This window comes from Bidens hawaiensis, unplaced genomic scaffold (assembly GCF_021521415.1).
Source record: "Bidens hawaiensis isolate Kalapana, Puna unplaced genomic scaffold, B.hawaiensis_p1.1 tig00050425_1, whole genome shotgun sequence".
NCBI lineage: Eukaryota > Viridiplantae > Streptophyta > Magnoliopsida > Asterales > Asteraceae > Bidens > Bidens hawaiensis.
In genome coordinates, this window is record NW_027499014.1 from 26,513 (window position 1) to 37,291 (window position 10,779).

Here is a 10,779-nt window from a genome sequence, read left to right on the forward strand (position 1 = left end):
CCCCTACAGCAATGTGAATACTTGGGACGCCTACCAGCGAGACCAGCTTTGAGGCACTCATCAAACCAAAAGAAAGCATCACAAAATTCACATGTCCGGTTACAGTCTCCGAAGTCATGGTAATCTGACTAACACATAGACGAAGCCGACAACAAAGACATATGGTTGGCAGAACGTGATGAAGACTCGACAATGTCATTAGTAGATAAGTGAGCTGTTTATTGTATCGGAAAAGCAACGTAAGAGGTTCGTTTTCGTCGGTTCGGCATAAGGAAAGCAGAAACAAAACAACAAAACGCATACACAAAGTTTCCAAAAAGTAAATAAAGAAAAATACTAACCTAAACCTAATTAGGAACTTAGCAGCATAGGAAGAATAGGGCTTCTACCTTAAACAATAGCTGCAACATAAATATTAAATACAAACTAACACATCAGTACTTACCGAAAATAACTTGTGTGGCAAATGAAGGGAATGCAAGTCACTGCATAATTCAACATCAAAACTGATTAAAAAAACTGGTAAGCACATAAAGCAACAACAAATACAGAAAGTATATCATTCATACAAATAGGAAACATAAGTGTGTGTCTCTGTGTGTGTATATATATATATAAGCATGTGCAAATGTTCAATAATGAGGGTAAAAGTGAAGGTCCATGTTTCTTTAATAGACATGCCTTTAAGATTATGAAACCAACATTAGCAAACATTTAACTCAGTTTGTTATGTGTTTCTAATCATACCAAAACACATTTATCATTTTGTTATGGTTTGCTTTGTGATGAGCGTTTTTTGTACTGATTACGGGCATGGATTCGTCACTTCAGTACCGAATCGGTACCGATTTTTTATTTTTCGGTCCAAGAGGTCAAATCAAAGCTGGAAATCGAAAACACATTAAAGTTAAAATACCTTTTACCTCATCACATGAATAACAAACTTGGCTAAATTGTGTTTATATTCATTTATTCTTCTTTTAATTATAATAATAATAATAATAATAATAATAATAATAATAATAATACCCTCATATATGTTTGTTACTGAATATAAGAGAAATATGCCACAGAAACAATGAGAAAACCAAAAATGTGGAATTTGAATGTGTTTTACTTATGTTAGTTTAAAATAATCAGGTATGTTTTGATATATTTTTTTTTCAGATTCAGGCCGTTTGAAGAATTAAAACACAACATCTTCTCAAAAAAATATAACATCTTTTTTGCTTCGTTTTAGTTTCGTTTCGGTTTGAATTTTTTTTTATTTTGTTTTAGGTGGGTTTAAGTTTATTCAGCTTTTCGTTTTAGCACAGTTTTTGTTTGGGGTTCGGTTTCAGATTTATCGGTTTTAATTTTTCAGTTTCATTTCGGTTTTCGTTTTAGTTTTATTGGTATTTGGTTTTGTTTAGGTTTTCGGTTTTGGTTTAGTTTTTTTTTAATTTAGTTCATTTCAATTTGTATTTAGTTTGTTTGGTGTTTGGTTTTAGTACTTATTAAAAATTGAAAGAATATGGAGGGTTCACAAATTAAGTGAAAGGTTCACATGAGTTTTAACTATCAAGTGGGTTGAAGTCATTGAAGCTTTATATTTTTTTTGGATTTTCATAACCAGTAATAATGAATTATGTTTGGTAGAAAGGATTTCAAAAGCTAAAAACATTGTATATGTTACTCTTCATTTTTCTTCTTAGTCTTCAAGTGTGTTATTTCAATTTTCATTATGAAGATAGGTTATTTTAGAAATATTTCGATTTGCCATGGCTCGGGTCAAAATGGGTCATTTTAAAAGGGTGTCAGTTTAGTTCTGGTCAACGAGTCAATATAAAAAAGTGTCAATTTCGTTCGAGTTTCAACGGGTCTTTTTAAAATTGTATCAGTTTGGTTCGAGTCATAACGGGTCAATTTTAGAAGATATCTATTTGGTTCAGCTTAAAATGAGTCATTCTCAAAACGTAACGATTTGATTTGGATCAAAACATGTCTTTTTAAAAAGGTTTCAATTTGGTTCTGGTTCTTAAATGTGTTTTGGGCATGCTTTAGTTTATTAGGGTGCAAGACTTTTCACATGAAATATAAAAACAATTTTCATAGTCAATTAGTCAATATGCTTGTTAGATTGGTGTATGAATGTTTATGTGATAAACTGTGTTCCTGGTCCATGAAGAAAAGATGTCCGAATCATTCTTGTATGCTCATCGGAGATCTTTCATGGATGCTTATTTTCTAATTTTCTAATTTGCTTGCTTTCCAGAGTAATGTTAGTGAAGTTTGTTTTCAGTTAATATTTTAAGAAGTTTATGTTTTAATGTTTTAAATTTTCTTCGTAAAGAGTCTACTGTGTAAAGTCATTCTTTTTATGTCTATGTATTTCAACACTTTGCTTGTGTATAAATATGACTTACAATTGAAAATCATGTTACTGTTTCAAAAAAAATATATTAAAAAATAACTTGTCGTTTGAAATTATATATGTGTTTACTCGATTCTATATTTACCCTCGTGTCGTGCACGGGTCAAGAACCTAATTTGATAATAAAATACATGAAAAAGAGTTTGCGATCGAGTCTGTAACATCGTAAACATCAAAAATAAAAATTATAACAATTAAATCATAAACATGAATTATAAATGACATGAAATTCAATACTTTCAATAATAAATATGGATTGAGTTATATTGAAAATTTTAAAGGTTCGGGTTTAAAAATTGAGTAATGCCACAAAATTCACAACTTTTGAAAATTTCATTCCCAAATTAATAATAAAATAATAAAAAAAGCAACAACCTTATGGAGTTGTCTCAATAAAACAAAAGTGTTTATAAAAAGGATTTTTTTTAAGAAAATAACAATAACAGATCTTCAAATGACGCGGAAAAACACCACAAATGGGAAATATGAAAATTGCACTTATATATAGGATGTACTAGCGGCGTATCCACCATGCCCTTATCGTACTACATTTCTCTTGATGTCCAAAGTCATTCTACGTTCCGAGTTATTGCACACAACCGTACCTACTATGATTTCCATGCGAGAACTTTGATAATTACGTGTGTACCAGTAATTACTTAGATCGTCGCATGGTCTACATGGTTCATCACGTTGTGTGGGTTTTAAGATATAAACAATAAATAAAATAAACTTCTGAATATCAGGATAAATATATGAAAACTTTGAAATCAAGAATAATGAACTATCAAATTCAAAACTAACAAAATAAATAAACGAAACTCTTTAGGTCTAGAATAACGCGAAAACACTGGTGTCCAAATAAATAAACAACACTATTAAAGTTAAAACGATGTTTATTGGAGTTAAAATGAACTGAGCTAAGCTCTTGAGTAGCAAGACAAGTAAAGTATAACAAAATAACAAGAACAATGAGTGAAAACATTGAGGTTATGAACATCACAAACAATAAACAAATCATTAGGGTTGAGAATAACAACGTAAATAGATGAAACATTATGAATAGAAAAATAAAACATTTGACTCAAAATAAATAAATGGAATGTTGAGATCAAGAAGAACAAGATAAATCTATTAAACATTGAGCAGAAAAAGAATCAAATAAATAGCAAAAACAATTCATGTAAAATAAATATAAAATGAACACGTGACCTTTATTATATGGCTATAATCACAGCCCCTGTTTTAAGTAAACGAATCCGTTTAAAGATAACTGGTCAAAGATTGCCAAATGCAGGAATACGGTTTCTATTAGATAACCATGTACATAACCTGGTTCACGGTCCCGGTTTCCGCTAACGATTACGTTTTTGGATGACCGGTCATAGACCGTTAGATGATATGGTTACTATTAGAAACTATGTACATAAACATGTTCATAGTCCCGATTCCCACTAACGATTACGTTTGTAAAAAATTGGTCATAGACTGCGAGATTGAGATAACAAAAGTAAACCGATTCAACAAAGCAACTATGTACTATAGATGGTGCATGCAGTCGTGTTGTGTGGTTTGAAGAAACAAAAACAAATGAAAATAGATCAAGGAATATTAAATAACCAAATTCCACATAAATCCATAAATTACTTTGAAAATTTTCACTATAAGAATTATTACAAACACATTCAAATAAAAAGGAATAACATATAAGAAAGAAAAATGCAACTTGTGAAACTTTTCTTCTTGAAGATAAGTGGGTCTGGGTGTGAAGCCTGATGTGGGCGGTGCCATGATTTCTTAATTGAAACTCATTGGCATTGGTGAAAGGGGAGAATGATTTTTAAGTTCATTTTGGTTTGTGAAAATTGGTTGCAAAAACGTAATGCTCTTATAACCCAAATATCAAGTTTTTATAATGTACGAGAAGTCCTTAATTATCGATAAGCTCGCGGAAATTTATGAATTCTTTAATGTAAAATAAACATTTTCTTTTGTCCGCGTTCCATAAAACTAAATAGATAATCGCCAAATAAATGACTCGTTGTAGATAGAAATTGGTCTAAAATACAGCAGTGATAGTATAATAGTCTCATATAGTTTAGGACTTATTTGAAGAAAAAAGTTATTATTATATATATTTTTTGATTTTTTAAAATATTCATCTAACCTTAAAGAAAACCCATTTAGTTTAAATTAAAGTATTTTGGGGAAAATCAACTTAAATATAATACGTACAAAAATGTGTATACACACATTAAATAACTATTTTATAATAATCTAGGATTTGATCTTATACTTATAAGGTTTTCATAAAATAAAGTGAATGCGGAAAGCATGCATGGTTATAAATAAAATATTTGATGAGTACGAAGGCAGTAAGTATTGGTGCAACAATACGAATAAGCTTCATGTGGTCATTGAATGCGGTTTAAGATATTGAATGATAGAAACAAGTAAGGCCTCATGAACATAGTGGGTGTGCTTGGGTCACTGCATTGTAGGGATGACAATGGGTAGGGTTTGGGACGAGTTTAGGTAATCCCAAACCCATACCCGGTCAGGGACGGAACTACAGGAGGGTCCGGGGGGTCCGTTGACTCTTCGGCCGACCGGATTGTTACTTAGTCGGAGATACTTTGCGGTGAAACTTTGTTGGAATTTGACTCTTCAAATCACGTCTACTTAAGTGGTTGCAGTGGAAGAGGAGATAAGAGTGAAGACTGATAGTTCTTTTCTTATCCGATCGGCGAACTGTAGTTGTTAACGGAGATGTATAAAGGAGGAGGAAGTTGAAGAAAAATAATTAGATATAAACCAAAAACACACTTGTAAATAGTCAAAAGATAAATCTTAAAAAGTGTGTAAGTTGATTGACAACACTCTTGCACACGTTACTTAAATTTTAATATAATTTATAGCTTTTTTTACACATTATATATTATTTTTATGGATTCTTAATTTATTATCTTACACCGTAATGAATTTCTATTTTAGTATCATTTCGTTTTCGAAATAGGTAAGAAAAGTTTACATTGTTATATAATATTTTATTTAATTATTTTATTCGATTATTGTTTACAACATTTGTTGTGTTATGCTGTAAGAATTTATATATAGCTTGGATATAAATTTTATTTTGTAAAAAATGTTTTTATAAAGGTATTTTAGAGAAGGAATAGTAAGCAAACATTATAGTTTCGTTAAATTCCTTAAATACTAATACTAACAATAATACCAATGACAAAAACAATTACAATAATAATATAAATAATAGTAATAATAATAAAGGTTAAGAAAATGTCATGTTTATAGATATAAATTATCTGTGACTAGGCTATGCATTAACCAATTATTCGGTTAAAGTTATACTATGACCCCCCGGTCGATATGGTTCCGTCACTGTACCCGGTTATAAAATCCCATCACGAACCCGTCTCAAACCCGTCGGGTTTCTATCAGGTAATTACCAATCGGGTTTCGGGTTTTCTATCGGGTTTTGAACAACTAGGTGTTTGGGTAGGATTTTTAATTCTTAGAATAATAAAATTAGAATCTTTAATTAAGCAAGCTAAAAATCAAACGTAAAATAATTGATAAGCTGTAAAATAATAGATTTATAAAGTTACATAGTGTATACACGTTCAAATATTAATAACTGATTTATAATACATTCAGAATACATCATAAATATATATAAAATAAGGTATGTCTGGGATGTTACACCAAGATTAAAAGATAAATGCAAGACTTCAAAATCATACTGATCATCTTGTGTACGTGTTAATTTGGATCCCTTTGCAATAGGCCTGTTATACGTGATCATATATGTATTTTTGATTTGTTAGATATTTATTATTATAGATTTTTTAAGTTTACTTATCGTATTACGTTTAAATACATATTTGATATATTTATTCAAAATAAATATAATAAAAAATTATGTCATGTACATCGGGTAGATAATCGAGTCAATGTTATAGGGTAATCGGGCCGGGTACTCGAGTATATTACAAATCCCAAACCCGTCCCAAACCCACGAAAAATTTCAAAACGAATCCCAAAATGGGCCGGGTATTACCCGTCCCATTTATGTCGGGTTTCAGATGTTCCCATCTGGTTCGGGTTTCACTGTCATCCCTATTGCAATGACAGCTGGCTTGCAGCGTGAGCATATGGTAAAGCATATGGTTGGGTAATTGTTGGGGTAATGGGTCGTGGGATAAATGTGTGGTGTTGAGTATGTATAGGTTCATGGCAAGAGGTGATGAAGATGCCGAATTGACCATAATTGGAGTAGGGTGGTGAAATCTTCACGTGTTACACAAAGAATATGTTTTCGTGTAGGGTCTTTTTTTGTTGGGTTGGGTTAGAGCATCCTAGGGTTGTAGGTTTGGGTTGGTTAGGGCATAGTTTTGTTGTTTACGGCTGTTTTTATCGTGGTGGTTATTGTTGGTGTTGGTGGGTCTTGATGAATTTGGATCATCCAAGATTGGATTATGGCCGTCACAACTAGGTAAACTTTTGTGGCATGAGCTTCTCGAATGACGTTGAGGGAACCGACAAGACATGTTGCGAAGCGGAAAGGATATGTGAGACATGGGAAGTAAAAATGGATTTTGAATCAACGTCGAAAAGGAAATTTTTATCACATAAAATGCTCATTGAATTACGTAAATTATCTTGAAAATAAGATTTACATGATGCAAATTATCATTGAAATTAAAGTTTTCATGAATCACCATGGATTTTCGTATTCCGATAACAATTAAGTCACCCTTAAAGATTACATAAAATAAGATTAAAATTGATATTGAAATATCCAATGCAAACTTAATATAAACAAATAAATCAAATTGAAAATTGAGTGTTCATGTATCACCGTGACTTTTCGAAATTTCAATTGAAAACCATAATATAAAGTTAATATATAAAAAAAGAAAACAAATTGAAACTCGAGTGATCATGTATCACCATGACTTTTCGAATTTTCATATGAAAATCACAATATAAACAGTGAACCTTAGAATCATAAAGTGCATGAATCACCATGACTTTTATGCAATTTAAGAGTGGGAGTGTAACCATTTTTTATTCACAAAGAAAAATGGTCACGTTGGCGACTTAAAGTGGTGGTCCGTATGGCATTTGATGTGGTATGCTTTTGGCCTAATAGGTTTCATACCCTCTCTGAACCCCCTAGGTAAGCAACTTAGTCCCTCGGCTGATTGGGATTTATGTGCATTGCTTATCCATAGGTTGTAAAAACCTTGGTGAGAAGGGTTCGAATAACAAGTGTACCCCCTTCCAGTAACTACCTGCCCGCCACGTAAAACCATCTTTAAGGAAAACGAAACTTTCCAAACATGAATTTCGTTGAAGTATCACAACATCGTTGAAACATAAGAATATGAAATCGATTAGGCATAAGCCTTAGAGCTGTGTGTGAATACGAGGATATGAGACTTCATAAATCTAAATTAAGCTTATAAACAAAATTTAAAATGCAGGTGCATGGCACATAGGGTATGCATGCAATTCGAGGCCCTAAACTAAAGGTTGCTAAGTCTAACCACATATCTTATAGTCACAGCTCTGATACCAATCTGTAACACCTCGACCTTGGACCTAATATGACGGCGTAGAATATGTCGAGATGGTACTTACGAGCTTATGAACAATTTGTAAGTACTGCCCTGGCATATTACGCCCAAGGTCAGGGTGTTACGATGCATACACTTAGCTATGAAAAACCCGATATTCCATTCAGTTTGCTTTTTCGATATGATAAAGATAATCATCAACCACAAACGAGTGTAGTGTTTGGATTACCACCTTTCACATAAAGGTTATCACTCAGAATTTGGCATACACTTGCGTGTGTGGAGGAAGATCAGTTCCATGAATGACGGTAGATTTACTTGGGCATCACAAATTTCTCATTAATCTTTTCACGAAAAAAAGTTGTGGAGGGCGGCAGGTCTTTAAGGTCACGAAACTCAGTATAGATTCCAACCCCCCTTCCCGATACACCTAGAATGTCACATAATGCCCTTAATTTCCAAGAGTATTTTGTGTAATAAGGTCACGAGATCTGGTTTTCTTCATCAAAATGATAATCGACATAAAACTATTTGACATGATGAGTTAAGTAGTGTTCCTCTAACTCAAGACAACCTTGCATGAACACGGTTGAAAGCATCAAACACATTGTAAACAGTACCTTCAAGAGTTCAGATGTTCATGAACGAATGAAACATGGTGTACATGTTAGTTTAATTAAATGAACATAATATGTTCATGTTCATTCATTTATTAAACAAATTTTCCAATGAACAAGTTACTGAACATCCGTTTCATTTAGAAGCCTAGTAAGTAGTAACTGAACAAGTTACGGTACCAAATTTAACATTTTCGATATCACTATCAAGTTTTTAAGAAATTCTAGATCGATATCCGTCGTACCGGTATAATACCAAGCTTATCCATGAACCTAATTATGTTTTTATACCATTAAATGGAAGTGCATAATGGAGTATCAAACAAACGTGTCACACACCTAAATCACTCTACCCTCTCCACCAAAAGTAATATGGCGGTGCTTCAACCACCGATGGACCTGCAGGTTAACGTCGGCGGTGGCAGCGTTGATCCGGCGACCATCCCGTCAGAACCCGCCGCCGGCCCACCCAAACGACAACGGCGACCAAGCCTCAGATTAGGCGAAATCGGAGATCAACCCACTTACGATAACCACCGAAGAAACAAACCACAGCAATGGCGGTACACTTCAAAGGCCACCAAAACCCGACAGCTTATGAATCTATCCGGTGTTGACAACTATGAAACCCTAGATGCTGGAATTGAGGATAAAGAAGCTGGAAAGTTAGGTAATAATGTTTGTAATAATAATAATATTAATAGTAATAATAATAATCATTTGGGTTGTGGTCCGATTGGCGGATGGAAGGTTAGGATTCGGCGAAAACGAAAAGGGGGTTTTCGGTTTCGACGAAAAGAGTGAGAACAAATTGGGGGTCGAAGATGGACGATGGAGATGACAAGTTTGATGATGATGAAGATGATTTCGATGATGCGGATAGGTACTCGGATTACGATCGAGATGGGTCCGGGAGTCAATTGAAGGATCAAAGTTTGAATCTTTCCATGGATAGAGATGGGGTTTGGGTTCGGGTTTCGGATAGGGTTGAATTGGACGGGCAGTCGAATACCGACGAGAGGAATTGGAATAATAGTAATTTGGAGAGGAATGGGGTGAGGGTTTGGTTGAATCAGTTGGGGTTGGGTAGGTATTTCCCGATTTTCGAGGTTCATGAGGTGGATGATGAGGTTTTGCCGTTGTTGACCTTGGAGGATCTTAAAGATATGGGGATTAATGCAGTTGGGTCCAGGCGCAAAATGTTTTGTTCGATTCAGAAGCTCGGTAAAGGATTTTCGTGATGGTTGTTGAAATCTTGAATTCTTGATTTGAAACGGGATATGTTTGGATCAGGTAGTTGAATCGTCAAGACAGAATGTCGGAATCTGGTTCGGTTTGACCCTTTTCGTGTACTAAAACTGTTCTTTTTTTTGCTTTCTTGATGGTAACATTTGACTTCAAATGATATGTGAGTTTATGGTATATAGATGACAGTTGAAAGTAGCAATAACTTGGCTGGTGTTGTCTGAAAGAAAGCAATATATTTATGTAGAACAAAGAGGTTTAAAGAGTTTATATATTATAATTCAAACTTCTCATAAATCTTTGGGATTTGTTTGATTATTTCTGGCTACTGTGAATTTCTTGATTTGAAGTTTCTTGCATACTTAATGATTAAATGGCATTTTTATAGAAAAAAAATAATGCAGCTTTTTACATGTTGAATATTGTTTGTAGATACAATATAAGAATTTAAGAATGTCTTCATGTGGTATGTTGTCATGTGGTTATGTTATCATCATTGCATACATGTTATAAGACAAGTACTATGGTTTCATGAAGTTGTATTGATTGTGTGTGTTCTGTATATGGTGTTGATTTGACACATCTTGAAAAGGGTAGTTTTAGTTTCCAGTTTCATGTTAGACTGAGGGGTGTGGGGCTTCAACGGGGGCGCTAGAGCCCCTCCGCTCGCACCCCCAGGTGCTAACACCACACCACCAGAGGCGCGAACGGGGCGCTAGCAGGAAAAGAAAGAGAGGCGTGAGCTGGTTAGCGGGAGAAGAGAGAGAGAAAGTTGCATTGGTTTTAGAAAAAGAGTCGTTGGGCTCTTAAATATTAAAAAATATATATATATTTTCTTAAACTTTATATATATACCTTTATAAAATATACTTCATTTCACAATTATACATCTTTCCTCTAAAAT

General features: G+C 33.6%; 1 protein-coding gene across 1 annotated transcript; it reads left to right on the forward strand.

Moving 5' to 3' along the window:
* The first annotated feature begins 8,886 nt into the window (after positions 1-8,886).
* On the forward strand, positions 8,887-10,199 carry LOC143598479 (uncharacterized). Its single transcript, XM_077076685.1, has one exon. It carries the CDS (start codon positions 9,455-9,457, stop codon positions 9,869-9,871), a length of 417 nt encoding a protein of 138 aa, XP_076932800.1. The 5' UTR covers positions 8,887-9,454; the 3' UTR covers positions 9,872-10,199.
* Positions 10,200-10,779: the final 580 nt, after the last annotated feature.

Bases quoted from the DNA above. Each gene is read 5' to 3' on its own strand.
- LOC143598479 (XM_077076685.1), top strand. From the start codon at position 9,455: ATGGACGATGGAGATGACAAGTTTGATGATGATGAAGATGATTTCGAT.